We start from the raw sequence: 16,597 nt of genomic DNA, 5'->3' as shown, positions 1-16,597 counted from the left end.
GACACGAAGCTTGTGGGGTTGGTGCCGTAGCGTGTTCACGACTATGCTGGGAAGCCTGACTGTTCTTCTCAAGCATCTGGGGAGGTAGGGAGGAGACTCTGTGTCACAGGGGAGGAGACTGAGGCTCAGAGCGGGGGAAGCCACGTGGCCAGAGACACACGGCTGTTGTGGACTGCGCTGGTCCAAGCACAAGTGTGTCTCACTCTGGGAGAAGAAAATTCTCACGTTTTTAAATAAGATGATTTTGTCCCCTGCCATGAAGGGTGAACAGAGTGGCCCCAGCTCAGCACAGTCCTGGGGACCCTTACCTCACCCACTTCCCTTTCCCTTCAGGATGGAGGAGTGAGTGTCAGGCTTGATCCAGGAGGGCAGTCGGTCTGAGCTGAAGCCCACGTCTGGCTCCTTTGTGCCTCCAACATAAGGAGCCAGAACCCCCTTTGCTTTCACGAGGCTGGCCTTGTGCTGTCGTGTTGGATGGGTATCCCTGAGGTCTGGTGCACCCTCCAGAATGTCCATTTTCCAGATGGCAACACTGAGGTGAAAAGATGAAAAGACTGGCTCTCGGCCACTCAGGGATGATACAGGACAGGTCCTCGGGACCATGAGAAAGTCCACTGCTCCCATTTTAGTTATAATGAGGTTATAATTATTAAGACCTCGAATCTGTGTAGCATTGGGAATGTATTTCTCACTCCAGGAACTTTCACTTGTTTTATCTCATTTGATCATAAAAATAAGTCTGTGATCAAGACTGGGTGGGTATGTATCACCTCCAGTGTATGTGTGTCCGTGTTTGGGTCTGTGTGTCTCTTTGTACACATACACATCCATGTATGAGTGTGTGCACGTGTTGCGTGCGTCTCTGTGCGTAACTGTATGCAGACGTGACAGCGGGTGTGTGCGTGCCCACGCTCACACACATGACTGTGTAAGTGGTCTGCATGTGTGTGTGCACGTGTGTGATCGTGTATGCAGTTGCGGTTGTTACTGCAGGCTGTGTGTGCTCGGTGTGTGCTTGCATGTGTGGGGCTGAGCAGCGTGCCGCCAGGCTGAGATCAGAGAGGAGGTGAGAACATCACGGCCCCGCGGCGGCTGGGACCGCTGGGAAGCAAGGTTTCATGTCTCTCCTGGAGACTGATTTCGCCAGGGGAAGACGCTCTAATTCCTATGACTCACTCATCAGAAGAGTTCAAAGCAACCAGGTGGCGGGAGGGTGTCTGGGATCGCAGGGTTCAGAGTGATTCGCTCATTCTGCTGTGATTATTAATTTATTCTTCAAGTCAGTCCTTTCACTCTGAGTTCTTAATCTTTGCTGTGCCCTGACACCCTCCCCAGAATAATGCTGTAAACGCACAGGATAAAATGCCTGGGGTTACAAAGGCAACTGATTGTACTGGCTGCGGTGATCGACTGTTAATACTTGTGCTTCTTTGCTGGCACGACAGGCAAGGTCAGGGGCCTGATGCTGACCTGCAGGCAGCACCATGGTGAGCCCAGGTGATGCCCTGCGATGTGGTGTGAGCACCTCTGTGGCTTGTGCTGGTGGCAGGCTCACGGGCGCTGTGGCTTTTATCTACCTTCGTGCCTGAGGGAGACACAAACTTCTGGTTCCAAGTTAACGAAGATAAAAATACATTTTTTTCCATTCTGGTGAGGCAGTCTTGCTTTAATTGGAACTTATCAATTATTTGGAAGCTGGAAGCGATCTTATGAGCACCCCGTGCCGTTCTGCCTAAACCTGCCTGTGCATCAGAAACACCCATGAGCTTTTTAAAAAGTTCCCATATTTTGTCTCCCGTGAACCTATGGAATCAGAATCTGCAGGGGAAGGCCAAGGAGTGTTTCCAGGGGTTCTTGGTGCGACCAATCCCCACCCCAGGGATGCCGAGGCCCTGAAGGGCAGATGACCTGTGTGTAGCTCCTAATGGACGGGGGGCTCCTCCTGGCTCCAGGTCCAGGGCCTCCCTTTCTCTGAGCAGAAGCCCAGGAGCCTGGCTTCCTGGGCCACATGGGGGTGTTGACTCTCTCCCTCGCCCTGGTGGGGGCTGTACTCCCAGCCCCTCTGGTTCTGGAACCTTCTGTGGAGCCCATGAGAAGTACCCCAGCACAGACCATCAGCCGCTAACTGAGGTCTGGGGACCTGAGGCCCCTCCCTCCTGTCCCCAGCTGGCCTCTGGGAGCCCAGGCCAGGCTGTTGACAGGCAGAGTCTGCCCCGGAGGAGCTTCAGAGAGTGAAAGTGGCTGCCTGGGACCCTGGGCGCCTGGTGTTTACCCAGAAATTGTGCTAATCCCGATAATTCCCATGATTTACACAGCCTCTCGGCTGTCTGCTGCCTTGTCTCCTGGAAGGGGAGGGACGGCGAGGGCAGCGGCTGATCTGCTGAAGACGAGGCCTGTGACACTGTGGGCACTGCAGGGCTCCCCGCTGGCCGGGTCAGCTCCCCGCAGGCGCCCACGAAATCTGAGGTGCTCCCATGTGCTCCTCCGTTCCCAGGCCCACTGCGGTCTTGTTCATGGGAACCAGAATAAATCTCCTTCCTCCCCACACTCTGTTCACCTGGTCCTGGGGTGGCCTCGCCCAGAAGCTTCGGGGTGCATTACAGCCAGCAGACCTGTCTCTGGCTCCTCTCCTTCCATGGAAAGTGGCTTTAGGCAGCTCACCTCTTCCTCTGTAAGAATCAGGGTGATGCCTTCCACTCTGACAGCTCAACAGGGCACAGTTGTCATTGTGAGGGAACTGCGGCTGCTGTGTTCCAAGAAGACTCTGAGGATTTTCCTCTTCTTTTCAATCTCCTCATGTCCCTTAGTAGAAGTTGTCATGGTCCCTTCTGGAGCTTCTTTTTTGCCTTGGCATCCCTGACACTGAAGGCAAGCATTCTGAGTTATTGGCCTCAATTTCCGCATCTACGTCTGGGGATGCCTCCCAGGAGCCTGGGTTTGGTCAAATACGCTGATCCTGTGGGTGCCTTGAGTCCTGTCCTGGTTTCTGGTCCACTAAGTCCCATGCCCTCCAGACACTGGCCTGGTTCCCTGCGCCCACCTTGTTACATTGGCGAGGGGCCTGAGCACTTGCTCAGCTGGGCCTGGGGACCCAGGGATGCAAGGCTCAGCCCTGCCCGGGAGGTCACAATTGGGCAGGGAGTCAGGAGGCTGCATAGTGGATTATGACCAGGCTCGGGGAGAGGTGCCAGGGGGAGGACACCTGGTTCCTTTCAGGTGTGTGCAGAGCCTAGCCAGCTCCCTGCCTACTGCAGTGTGAGGCAAGGAGCTAACTGTCAATAAAGAATTATGGAATAAAGAGTTAGTGAATGAATGTACAACTGCAAATTCCTCCCCTACCCCATCCTGTTCAGCCTCAGCAGACGGTGCCACCTTCAGGGCCATGGTGTTGTCAAGCAGCCCCAGACAGAACCTCAGCTTTTGCCTATTCCTTGGCTGGTGGTCCCCACCCACCAGTCTGCCCCTTGGATACAACATTAGGACGGGGGCCCATGCTGAATCCTCTCAGGCTCCTGGGATAGTGTTTGCCACACAGTCACCTTAATGCTGCCAGGGAATTCTGGGGCAGATCCTTTAACACTGCAGGATCCTCCCTCAAGGGGGAGATCCCTGTGATGCTCCAGAGTATAGCTTTAGGGCCAGACAGCCTGAGTTCAAAGCCTGGCTCAGCCACTTTTAAACTGTGTGTCTTTGTATAAGTTACTCAACCTCTCTGAGCACTGGTTTATTCCTATGTAAAATGTTGTGGGGATTAAAGGAAATTACTCTTGCAGTGTTCTTGGCACCTGGTAAATGCTTGTGAAAGGTTTGTTGTTCCAGCTACTATTTTGAGTTTTGTCCTTACTTCCAAATTCAAGGTGTGTTTCAGAGTTGGGCCTAAATTCCTTCACCTGAGCTTCTTGGGAGGAAAACCCAGAGTGTTCACAAAATCACTTGCCTTTCCAAGGGCTGCAATTTCCTGCCTCAGAGATCCGTTTTCCTTTGCTAGGCATTCCTGAGCAGTTGGTCTGTGCCAGCCCGAGTGGGGAGCAACTCCTGACCTGGAGGCGATGAGGAATCCAGTACGGGGCGTTGGGACGCTGCAGGGATCTGGAAGCGAAAGTGAACATGACTTGGGAGGTGTTGGGGGGCTTCTTGGAGGAGGTGACATCTGGTGGGGGGAGGTGCCTTGAAGGAAGAGTAGGAGTCCATCCTACACAGAAAGGGTGAATGGTTTCTGGTGGGTGGCACAGTTGGAGCAGAGGCCTGCTGGATGTGAAGCGGAGAGGGGAGAGGAGGCTGCAGGCAGACATAGGGAGACTCTACTTGAAGGCCAAGGGAGCTCAGCAAGGCCTTGGCCAGGGGAGGGATGTGGTGAGATTTGGTTTGGGGGTAGGTGCCTGGCTAAAGGGTAGAGGGGGACCTGGAGGGGGACCAGAGGTGGTATGTGGGTGCCCAGGACCCGGAAGGGAAGGATGCTTGGTAGAGCGGGTGAAATGAGAGCGACTGCAGCCGGTCAGAGGTCAGGGGAGTGCGGGGAGGAGGAGGTGACCCGACGGTGCCACACATGTGGCTGGGAGGGGTGGTTCCCGGGCCAGGCTAAGGGGGCAGACAGGACAGGCTTGGCCCAGGGGATGTTGCTAGTGGCCATTCAGACAGCCAGCGTCTCAAAGAACAGATTCTACAAATAGGCTTAACGGATCAGGCAGTGATCCCAAGATCTTGAGGCCAAAGGAAACCCCTTAACTCACCAAAATCCTCGGTGAGATTTCTCTGTCCCCCAGCTACCCTGGGTTTTCTAGACAGGGAGTTTCAAAAGACTGTGGAAACCAGACAGGCTGGTCTGTGAGACCAAATAGGGAGGCTCAGAACTCAGGCTGTGCTTTGGGCAGGCCAGCCAGACTGCGGGTGTCTCTGTGTGTCACACCCATCTTTCCTGCATACTCACACTTTTCACTTAGGAAAACATGAGAGTATTGTGCAGACTTAAAAAAGTGAAATTCTGGGGCCTGTGGGGGTAAGACTGGAGGCCTCAGTGATGCAGCTGATCACGGTCCTTGGTTTCTGCTATGCTCCCAAGACTCACAGGCTCTCCCGAAACTTTCTCATCCCCTGGCCTTGCAGACCTGCCTGCCTTCTCTGTGAAACAGCCCCCATGGACCCCCTCGGCTCCCTCCAGGTCCTGCCCCACTTTTTGCTGCTTTTCTGGCAAAGCTTCTGGACTGAATGTGCCTCAGTTTCACTCTCTCCCGCGTTCTCCCTGAGCCCACAGTGGGCCCGGTCACTGACATTCAACCGAATCTGCTCGGCTCTGGGGCCTGGTCATCTTAGTCTCTTACAGCCAGTGATGGAGCTGAGTCCCTCCTCTCTAGGCATTCCTTTCTTGGGTTGGATTCTCGGACCGCACACTCCCACCTTCTCTTCCTTCTGGGTCCATTCCTGCTCATCTCCTTGGCTGATGTTTTTTTCCCTTCCGGAAATGTGGGAATGCCCCATGTCTTGCTCTGGAACTTTCTCTTCTTCCCTTCGCCCTCTCCCTTGGAGATCTTGCCCAGTGGCTGCCATCTTCCCATCTCTAACCTCTGCCTGCCCCCTGAGCTCTGACTTGCATTTCCAGCAGTGTCTGTGTGTCTTAATAGGCATCCCAGACTTAACGCGGCCCAGACTGAGCTCCTGGTCTTCGCTCCTGAACCTGCTCCTCACCCACTGTGCTCCATCCCAGCAAATGCAACACCGTGCATTGGTCCAAGTGCTCGGCCATCTTTGATGCCACTTCCCCTTCTTTTCAGAAAATTGGCTTTCAAATGTCTATTCTGTAATGTTTGATACGAACACTGAGTTAGCAATATCTGCAAGTAATGAAGCATCACCTACCAAAACATTTGCTTGTGACCCACCCCCAGCTGGATATGGAGTGTTTCCCGTGCCCTGAATCCCCTCTCTCCTAACCCATGACTCTTTCTTCTTTCCGTTACACCCACATCCGAGCCCTAGCAAGACCTGTGGACTCTGTCTTCAGAGTGTAGCCAAGTTCCACTGCTGCCTCTTCCACCCAAACCTCCGTAACATCTCCCTGGGTCACTGCAGTAGTGCCCCTTCCCCCCAGATCGGTTCTCTACACACCTGCAGAGTGACCCCTTTATAAGGTGAGTCCTGTCACCTCCCTCCTCTGCTCAGAGCCCTCCAGGGCCTTGTCGACTGAAATAAAACGCACAACCTAAAAGTTGAGAGTTGCATTTTATTCGGTGGACACTTTTGAGGACGTAAGCCCAAGATGACAGCCTCTCAGATCACCCTGAGGGACTGCTCCCAAGTGGCAAGGTAGAAGCCAAGATACGAGTTTTTGCAACAAAGACCAGGTAGTCGGAACATCAAAAGATTACTGTTAATTAAAGAAAAGCAGACATCTCAAGTTAAGGAATTTAGCGCTTTTCTATGTATGGGAAGGTGCAAAGCTCTGGGCTCATTGAAATCACTCCTTTGATGTGCAGTCAGCCATCTAGGGCCAGTGTCCTGTTCTTCCACATCCTGAGTTCCCTCTAGGTGCACCGCTGGGGCAGCTGCAGAGGCCCAGCTGCCTGCTTGTCTGCATCCTGAGTTCCCTCCGCTCGCCGTTGGGGGTTGCCGTACCGGCTGAGGATTTGGTGGCCACAGCAGTCTTTGCTTACTGATATGGCTGGTAATAGTTTTCATCCACAGCCTCACTCACCTGCTCCTCAGATCAGCCAGCCTTTCCCCACCCAGGCCCGTGGCTCCCTCCTGTGTCCTCTGACTGCCCTGGGCTCCCTCAGACCTTCAGGTGGCATCGCATCCCTTCCTAGGAGAGGCAAGGCAGCGGCCCCTCTGTCCATCCCATCCTGCTGCATTCTGCCGTCTGCTTTCTTTTACAGGCTGCCTCTCACTGGCTGAAATTAAATACACATTTATTTTCCGTTCTTCTTTATCTTGCCTCCAAAGTAGAATGTAAACTCCATGGATTGTACATTCAGCACCAGGCAGGATGCTTGATGCATAATAGGGCCTTGAAAATATAGTGAGTGTGCAAGTGAAAAAATGGTGAAAAATCTGTTGAATGAATGAATGAATGTATGAATGAGCAGACATACACATAAATAACTGAAAGGTGGATCTGGTGGGCAGGGAAGGAACAGAATGAGGGCTTATCTTCGAGGACCTCTAAGTCATGGTTCCTCTATTTATTTTTATTTTCCTGTGATTCTGAGTTGCTGGGCATTGCTTTCTGACTTCATTTCTCAAGCCGCTTCCTGCTTCTTGCCTTGCACAGGGCTAGCAACTTGTTGCTCAGACCTGAAAAATCTGGGGTACAAGACGGTGAGAACACTCGGCGGTTGTCCGCGAGGTCGTTCAGAAGACCAGTGGAATCTCAGAACTAATAATTCTCAAAATTAATTAAACCCTCCTTCCCAATTATAAGAGAATGAAGTTGGTTGCTTTCGAAGCGCGCGGCGGCCGTGAATCTGGGTCGGCGTTTCCCGGCTGGGTCTGGGGGCAGTGTTGGTGAGTGTCTTTGTCTCCTCCTTTAGGACTGCCACCCAGGACTATGAGCGGCTAAGATGGAGACGTCCGCCTCAGCCACAGCCGCGGAGAAGAAGGAAGCCAAAAGTGGGATCCTGGAGGGCCCCGCTTTCCCGGACCCGGGCAGGAAGGCTTCTGCCCTAGCGGTGGCCACGGCAGCAGCGGCGGCGGCGGCGGTAGCTGCTCAAGGAGGTACTTTCTGGTCGGCATACTTGGTGGGGTGTTTTTCATTAGCCCGTTCGGATTTCATTAGACCGGTGGCCGATGTCATCGGGCAGGCATGCTGGGTTTATGGAGGGCGACGAAGAGGGCGCCCCGGCTCCTGGGGATCCCAGACACCATGACGGGCGCCTGCAGGTGATCTCGGAGGTCCGGCCACCCCACATCCCGGGGTGCTGGGCGTCTCGGGCTTCGGCCAGTGGGGGGCGGTCCTGAGAACAGAAGAGGGAAGGCAAGGGAGGAGTGGGGCTGCTGGGTGGCCCTGGGGTGCGTTCCATTGGCACCTTCGAGATGTGTCAGAGAGGCTGCTTCTTGCCTCTGGCCTGCCAAGGACAATTTTGGAAAGTAATTGTCTCTTGATCCCTTCTGGCTGTAATTAGAGGGTCAGGTACGGAATTTAGTATCCTTAGGTGAATTTCTGGCCAACTTAATTATAACAGAAGGACTCCACCAGCCACAGCCTCTCATTTTACTGCCTCAAAGAGAAATACTCTATGGTTTCCACGGGTCCGTGCCAGCATCCCGTTGGGAAAGTTTGGCGGGAAGGCGAGACCTCCCCTTGTGTCTGTGCAGTCCATCTGGAGGCCACAAAACCTATTTCTGTCTCTGAGGAATGGAGAGACTTAGATTTCTTTTCTTCCCCTTTTTATTCAAGTGCATTTAGTCATGCCCTGTTGCTCTCACCGCTCAAGCAGAGCTCAGAGAGCAGCAAGGGAAATTCGCCTTTGCTGGGTGGGGGTGTGAGTGCTGGCGGTGCCTCTGACAAGTTGATGTACCCAGGTCGCAGGGGGGCTTTGTCAAAGTGCAGACCCCCAGCCAGGAAGTCAGGCGAGGCTGAGTTTCTGTAATTCTAACCTGTGCTCAGACGACGCTGGTTCTGTGGCTCCACAGGCCATGCTGGGTGCAGCTTAGGGCCAGAGCGGGGGAAACTGGAAGGACACTCAGAGCGGGTAGGAGTCGGGGTTTCCAAGAGTGCACTGGCGGACCTCTAGATCGTTGTTACTACATTTGTTTTGATTTTCCCCATGATTCTCAGTTGGAGGTCATTATCAGGATGTGTGGCCCAAATCAGGAGAGGGAGATCCCAGGCCAACCTTCCTGCTCCGGGAGGCGGGCGTTCGGCCTCCTGACCTGCGTGATGCCCCTTGACCTCTGTCCCCCTCCGAAGCTGGCTTGTCCTGGGCCTGGCTGTGTCCGCACGTGGTCTGTTTCTCCCTGAGTCAGGGCCCACCCTGGTCTATGGTGACTTCTGAAGCTGTCCCTCTGCCTGATGCAGAGATGCATGAGCCTCTGAGGCCTCGGTGCCTCTGTCCACCCCTGGGCCCTCAACTGTCCCCGCCCCGGCCTGGATCTGCCTCTGTGGAGCCATGAGTGGATGGTGAATTGCCACACGGTGCAATTTACTGCTGTGTCACAGTAGCAGAGGACAGACTTAGGCAGTAATTAAAGTAATTAGGGCACAATTGGGGGGAAGCCCCTGTAGTGTCAAACCTGGTTATCACCAGTGGTGCAGTAACAGCAGATTCTGGAGTGGGTGTTGATGTTGGGGGGGGGTTGAGGGGGGCACCCAGCTTGAGGTGCAGCGGCTCCACCGAGGAACCCAGACGCACTCTACCCCGTCCCCAGTCATCGTCCCTGCTCACCCCCACAGGCCCTCGTTCCCTCACTGCCCTGCCCCAGGAGAGTGCTTGGCTGGTGAGGTTCCTTCAGAGAGTGGACGTGGCCTGTCAGCCCAATTGCCCCAGGACAGGAGGCTCTCAGGCTTGAGTCAGGTGTGGCTCCTGCTCCTTGCACCCCTCTCTGAAGAGCTTATTTGGGAAGGGCCCTCCTGGAGTCAGGGAAGCAAGCAGCTGTCCCTGCAGGGAGCAGAGCAGGTGGCATCTTGGAGTGGGTCCCCCAGTGCTGGGGACTGTGACGACTGTGTTCTGCATATGGGGTGAGGGAGGCTGGTGGTGCTGGCCTGGGTCCTCATGCAGCAACATCCCGGGTCCTGTGGTGACAAGCCATGCCCTTCTCCACGTGTCATTTTCCTAATCTGTGTCGTGAAGACTTTAGGCAGATGTTGTTCAAAGTCTGTATGATCTCGTGACACTGAGTCTTCCTTAAACCTTACCAGTGGCGGCAGAGGTGCTGTGGGCAAGAATCCTCTTTTACTCAGCAAACTGGAGCCCCAGAAGGTTCCAAAGAGTCTTTGCTGTGAGCCCCACTGCCCGCCGGGGCATAGACCTGTCGACAGGCGAGATGGATGCACGGAGGGAGGTGCCAGGCAGCCCAAGGTGGTTTGCACGAGGCCCTCTCAGTTCTGGAGATGCTTGTGCTCAGGTCCAGAGCTCAGTGCTTGATCCTGGGCCTGGCACGTGGCAGCGCCTGAGGATCTCCCGTGGAGCTGAGTGGTGATGGCACTGGCGAGAAGCTGGCTGGAGGAGGGGCATCTCGGTGGGGCCTGAGGAGGTGAGCTCAGCCCGCAGGCTCGGGGCTGGTGTGGACATGGGGTGAGGAGGGCATTGGGGCTGCACAAAGGCCTGGAACAGGGGCAGTGCCGCCCAGTGCATGCTGGGCGGGGGTAGGGGTACAGGGAGCCGAGAACGGCCTGTAGAGGGGTCCCCGTCCCTGAGTCATTTCTGGTAAAGATGGAGTAACCATCCTGTCCTAGGAGGGCTTGCCTGAGGCCTGTTTGCTGGCGTAGGAGTGTGATGACGCTGGTTCCACTGTCGCTGAGCGGGTGAACACCTGCTCAGACACCTGACTCTTCCGACCCCAGTTTACCCCTTCAGAGCCCATGAGATTGTCCCCGTGGTCTGCACTATGGTTTGCAGCTTTCCCAGAGGGAAAAGAGGTCTTATACAAGCTTAGTGTTTCATGGCGTATTACACATCTGTCCAGAGTAGGGGTGAGTCCTGTCTGAGGATGGCAGGGGCACGGGGGTGAGGAATGACAGAAGGGCCAGATCCCATGAACTGGCAGAGCTGTGGCCACCCACAGCTGCCAGGTGTCCAGATGCGGGCTTACCCTGTATTCCAGGCCAGCTTTAACCCCTCATCCAGTGATCCCAACGAATGACCATCAGTTCCAGGTGCTCCAGTCCCACCACTGGAATTGTAGGGCTTTGGTTCTAAGAGTAAACTTACCTTTAGGCAGAACGATTTCATTTCCACATTATTTATTCATAACAGTGAAGATTTTTGGATCCAGTCTAAGTGTTCAATGATAGGAGATTGATAAATCAAACTGTGGAACATCTGTCTAATGGAATATTCTGTAGACATGGAAAATGCTTTTCAAGGCTTTATGATAATGGGGAGATGTGCTTATGTTCTAATATTAAGTGTAGAAAAAGCAGGATGCATATTATATGTGACCCCTACCACAACATTACAGCACATAGAGGTACCATGAGCAGTGGTTGTCCAGATGTTGGGACTCAGGGTGATGTACCTTTTGCATACAGGACACTCATCCCTTTGGTTCTTAAGGACCTTCAGCCTTTTGGAACCCTCTATGAGAGTATAACTATATTTGAGAGGCAGGAATGTGCTGCAAGCAGCCTGTGCCGACTTGTGAGAACCAAGTGTACGTACCTCCTTCCAACTCTGCCACCTGTGACCTTAGGCTGGTAACTTGACCTAGCCGTAGTTAGAGTATTTACACCAGGAAAGTTGGCAAACCCTACAGATCAGGGCTGCGCTCACTCCTCCCCTCAGCCAGACCCTGCTGGCAAACATCTACCAGCACATGACTGACAGTATCTTCAGCCTCACTCAGGTTCCTCAGTCCCGTTAGGGATGAGACAGGAGTGAAGTCCAGAGTAGGACATAAGGGAAGTGGGAGTCCCCAGAGGCGAAGCTTGGGAGAGACGTGCGGGAGGTCCTAGGTGTCAGAGGGGAGCTGCAGGCACGTCTGATTCATGGATGGTCAGAGTCTCTCCGTTTGTAAGTAAGACGGAGATGAGCTGTGGAAGGGACTTGCCCAAGGCCACCTGATGCTTTAACAGAGAGCGGGGTCTGGGGCTCGGGGCTCCTGTCTCTCCTGTGGTGAATGTCTCTTTCCTGTATTTGCTTTTAGATCGTGATTTTTAGATTGTTTGTGAGTGATTTGGGCCTGAAAGCCCAGCCCACTGATACTGCGTGTAAGTGTCCGGCCCCTGCCCCGGCCCCGGACACGTTTCCTCACCTGTCACCAAGCCTCCGCTCCATCGTCTGCCCAGTGGGGTAACAGCGCCTGCTCCCTTCCAGTGCTTTGCAGTCTGGGGCCGGGAATTCTTTGCAGAGGGACCTTGAAAGTCACCTGACTCGACTGGCCTCTGTTGCTTGACCTGCTAGGGGCTGGGTGTTTCCACTGAGAGTTGCTGCCTCCCTGGCCACAATGTGTGACAGAAACACCTTTGCAGAGCAGGACTGTACCCAGGGGGAAAGCAGCACTGTGGTCAGACTGGGGGAAGGTTAGCGGAATCACCTGGCGGGGGTGGCTCATGAGAGTGGCCGGTGGGTTCTTTCCCAGCCTCTTTAGCTGTTGTGCTAACACTTTGGAGGCCAGAAAGCTTTAAAAACACATTTTGGCCCAGAGCTTTTTTTCCCCTTTAATTTTTAAAATGGCATAATTTGAAAGGCAATTTGATTCAGATGTTTCTCATTTTTTACACTGAAACTTCCCAAACGCTGTTGTATTTTTCCTCCTCAATAGTGGATTTTCTTTCCAAAAATATTTCTGAGCCTCTCTGTGTGCCTCCGCAGAGCACCAGGGACTGAGCCACTCCAAGCCTCTGGGGTGGGATGATCAGAAGGGCTGGAGCCATAAATCTCAGAGTTGGGTCTTGATCCAGTGAGCTTTGCTTGTCCCTGAAATCAACACAGGCTTTAGAAACCCTGTGACGCATCTACAGTGTCCAACACCTTCCTTTTACACTGAGCGCCTGTTATGTCCCGGGCCAGGGTGCTCCCAGGGTGGTCCCCCTCCTCTGGCCCCCCAAGAGCAACAGCATCCTTGGGACTCGGGCCCCACCCCAGACTCCTGAAAGCAGAGCTGTGGGTGATTTCTGATCACTCTGAAGCATTGGGCCCTCTGTGCTGTAGCTGCCTGAGGTAGGGTGAGTCTTTCCACATGTAACATGGGAACCGTACAAAGAGCTGCTGTGCAGAAATTGCCGGAGACATACAGGGTGCTCCCACCTGCCTGCCACAGGCACCTCGTGGGTAGCAGCTGCTCCGGCAGCCTCTCCTCCCACAGGCAGAGTAGCAGCATGAAGCAGACCAGCCTCTCAAGCCAGACCACCTGGTTATGGTCCCCTCTGTGCCTTAGTTTCCTCATCCGAAAAATGGACACAACCATGGGATGTTCCTGCTTCACAGCGTTGGGAGAATTGCTTGAGTTAGCCTCCGTGGAGTGACAGGCGCGAAGCTAGCTCTCGGTGAGACCCACGTTAAGTATTTGCTTTATGAACTATGATCAGTTTTCCTTTCCTAGGTCTGCAGGCTCTGCCTGACTTAGAGCCTCTCCTTCTCTGGTCACCCTTGCTAACTGACCTCCTGAGGTTAGACAGGTGGTGGGAAGCCCAGATTTCTGGTGTCTTCCTACTGGAGAGTGGAGGAGGGAACCCTGGGCTGGAAATCAGACCTGGGTTCCTGTCCTGCTGTGCTGCGCTCCCACAGGCCATCCTGGAGAGATGCCCTGAGCAGGTCCCTGGCCTTGTTAACTCAGCTTTGTACGCTGGAGGGTGGGGCCAGACCACAGGATGCCCGAAGCTGGCTATACCTTAGGATCTTGTAGGGCGACTATTAAATTCTGACCCCCAGGCTGCCCAGACCCACTGAAACAGAACCTCCCGGGTGTGTGTACGTTTAGCGTAATAGGTTTGCCAGCTCATTGGTGGCAGTTGGTCCAGGGCATGGACCAGATCCCTGGAAGTGGGGAACTGGTGGTAGTCACAGCTGGTTAGTACCTGCAGGGCTGAGCCTCCCCTGCTGCCTGAGTTAAGCTCCCACATGTCACCCCTTTATCTTGTTCACTGGCCATTGGCTTCTTTGAAAGTTTCTTCCAGGCACATTTTTGCTCAGAGGGGAGGCATCCAAGTTGGTCTCGGAGTGCTGTGCAAATATCAGAATGTGTAAATAAGGGGGTGCGCGTTCTCGCTGTGATGCTCAGGGCCAGGAAATCCCCCCAGGTCACGTGGACCCCGCCGGGCCCTGTCATTGACAAATACCTTCGAGTCCCAGCTGTGTCTGTGTGAGTCCCAGCCAACCCGACTCCTCCCCATGCCCATGTGTTTGTTCCCCACTGCACCCCAGCAACGCAGACACCCAATAAATGATTGCCGAGTGAGGGAAGTGAGTCTGATACTGTCCTGCCAGGTGTGCGCCTGGTGGGCTGGTGCGGTCAGCTGCCTCTGCTGGCCCTGAGGTTCCTTGGGACGAGGGTCAGTCGGGCCTGGTCTGCTCCTGGGCCCTGGCTCCCCTCCCAAGGTGGGGACTTGCTGTATGGGCCAGCCCTCCTCGGCCACCTGAGCTGCTCGGCTGTGGCCACCCACTTCTGCCTTGGGCCCCAGGATGCACTCACGTGTGACTAAGTGGGCAATTACTCTTATTTAAGTGATTTTCAGGATTGCTGTTGACGCTGCTTCTGGGCTTGTTTTAACGGCCTAGTGACACGGAACAGCCGGTTCCCACCAGACTTTTCGAGAGCAGAGCTCAGTGGCCTGTGACAACTTCGCACATCCAGGAAGTGGGGTGCAGAACAACCACCCGGGGTGGGCTCTGATGGACTCTTGACGACACCCTGGCGTGGTCTTGGGTGCCGGGAGTGTACTGAAGGGTCGGCGGGGTGCCTGGGGCAGAGGGTGAGGGCTGGAGCCTCCTTCCGGGACACGGCCAAGTACAGGGGGAAGGACCTGGTCTCTTCCCAGCTCCCCTCCTGTAGGTGTGTGTTCTGGGGCCAGTCAGTTAACTTCTCTGAACTCTGGAAAATGGAAATGAGAACGGTAACTTTCTGTGGCTACAATGAAGTGAAATAGCAGAGCCTTTGTAGCTGGCAGAGGGCCCGCGTGGAGACCAAGTAAATGTGAGCGATGGATTTCTGAGCAGGCTTTCCTCTTGCATATCGTGGTCTCGTGTTTGACACTGAGACCCCGTGCTACAAACATCACTCAAAACGGCTGCCACCCCAAATCAGCTGGGATACCCACTTGCCCCCAGTTTGGCAGGCTTCTCCCCTGCCCCTTCCTGCCTACCGCGTTCAAGGCCAACCCCGGGTCTGCGCTCTGACAGCCTTCCGCTGGCCCCTGCCTGGCCACCCCTAGGGGCCTGCCCCTCCTGTGTCATCTGCTGGCACATGTGAGCTGTGCCCACAGTCCCAGGGCACGGCTGTGCCTCCTGCTTCTGTTCGTCCCTAGGACCACGGCCCTGGCAGACACAGCTTCATTTCTCATGGCTCCTTTGTATGTTAAACTACTGCAGGGTTGGGGTGAAGTTTCGAAGTCATTCCAGTGATAGAACTAGAAGAAGCTTTAAAAAGATCATGTGGTTCAAATCTGTTCATTTTACAGATGTGGAGACTGAGGTCCAGAGACCCTGACGCACAGTCACCCAGTGATACCATGGGGTCTGGAACCCGATTTCTGTGTGGGGTAGGACCCATCGCCCCCCCACCCCCAGCTCTGCCCCCTTCCTGGCCCCAGCCCCTGCTTCCCAACTGGGCGGTGTTTATGTTAGAAACATTTTTCTGACGTTTGGTTCTGTCAAAACTAATTTTAGCATTTCTAAAGCTTGGTAAAAATACAGCCTCATTACTTTGATGTCAGTGCATAGTTTACTATTAGTATATTCCGGGGTTTATCATTTCAGTCATGTTTAACACGGCTGCACCAGGCGGGCACTGTTAAATCTGGCTTATTTTACATTCCTGTCCGGAATTATTTATTTGTAACAATTTCCTCTCTATCAAAAGACACAGCTAATGCTGTGTTTTAATGTGTTATTTACACACAAAATAACCTATTTACAACTCAGTATGCGCCGGAGGGAGAATGGATGGGCCCCAGTTTCCTGCGTTCTGTTATATCGAAGCTTAACAATCTGGTTTGCTAATAGAATCATTTATCATTGGTGTGGAGAGGATAATTTATTTTATGTTTGTGGCCAGGTCTCATGGCCTCTGATCTCGGGAACATTTTGCAGATAATGAAGTCAGGCCTGGTGTTTGGGGTGGATATGGGACACCTGGAGCAGGAGGGGGACCAGCCTGAGAAGGCCTGGGTGCCTTGGAGTTCCCTAAGCTCACATGTGCATCCCGCAGATGGTTCTGGAATGCCAAGCAGAGATGTGGTGATGGCAGAGACCCCGCCTCTGTCCTCGAGGGGTCCTTGCAGGAGGAGGGACCACAACAGAACACTAGGGGGACACATGGGGGACAGTGATGGATCCTGCCCAGGGATCTTCCTGGGGTGGCAGTGTCAGATCTGGGCCTTTAGGGATGTGCAGGGTGACTCCAGGTGGAAAGAGGAAAGGGTGAGTGGACACTGGTGTGGGGAGCGGCCCCTCGGGAGTGCAGGGGTTTGAGGGGTCAGCGGACTGACCCATGTGCCTCCAGTTTGGGGTGTGCGGTTGGGGCCTGAGAGGGGCTCCAGCCTCGGTGGCAGGTGGAGTGTTTAGACTCCCTTCCCGTCCCCAAGGCACCAGGGAACCAGCCACAGAGGTTTAAGGCCATTGACAGCTCAGCCTGCAGTGGGAGGGAGTCTTGGGCAGAGAGGCTGGAGCCAAGGGGTCCAGCAGCCAGTGGCAGGATGGGCAGTGATGTCAGGGGACCTGTGGGATCAGAGAAGGAGAAGGCCTTCTGACTGCCCTGGAGTCGGGCCCAGGGGGATGGCTGGGGACCC

The 16,597-nt window shown here is 54.3% G+C and overlaps 1 protein-coding gene across 5 annotated transcripts in view; it reads left to right on the top strand.

Annotated features, from left to right (window-relative positions):
- GLI2 (GLI family zinc finger 2) overlaps window positions 1-16,597 on the top strand; it is a 245,751-nt gene that overhangs the window by 56,944 nt on the left and 172,210 nt on the right. For 3 of the 5 annotated variants that reach the window (XM_072960816.1, XM_072960813.1, XM_072960814.1), the window contains exon 2: window positions 7,524-7,707. The exons of 1 other annotated variant lie outside the window; for it this stretch is intronic. In XM_072960816.1, the coding sequence (XP_072816917.1) occupies window positions 7,554-7,707 (154 nt within the window). In that variant the 5' untranslated portion in view covers window positions 7,524-7,553. Of the gene's footprint in view, window positions 1-7,523; window positions 7,708-7,850; window positions 7,873-16,597 lie in introns of those variants that run through there. One more of the 5 variants, XM_072960822.1, reaches the window with a different exon arrangement.

The sequence above is a fragment of the Vicugna pacos genome, chromosome 5, assembly GCF_048564905.1.
Source record: "Vicugna pacos chromosome 5, VicPac4, whole genome shotgun sequence".
Taxonomy (NCBI): Eukaryota; Metazoa; Chordata; class Mammalia; order Artiodactyla; family Camelidae; genus Vicugna; species Vicugna pacos.
Note: the sequence above shows the minus strand (reverse complement) of the source record. Positions and strands in the feature narration are given on the sequence as shown.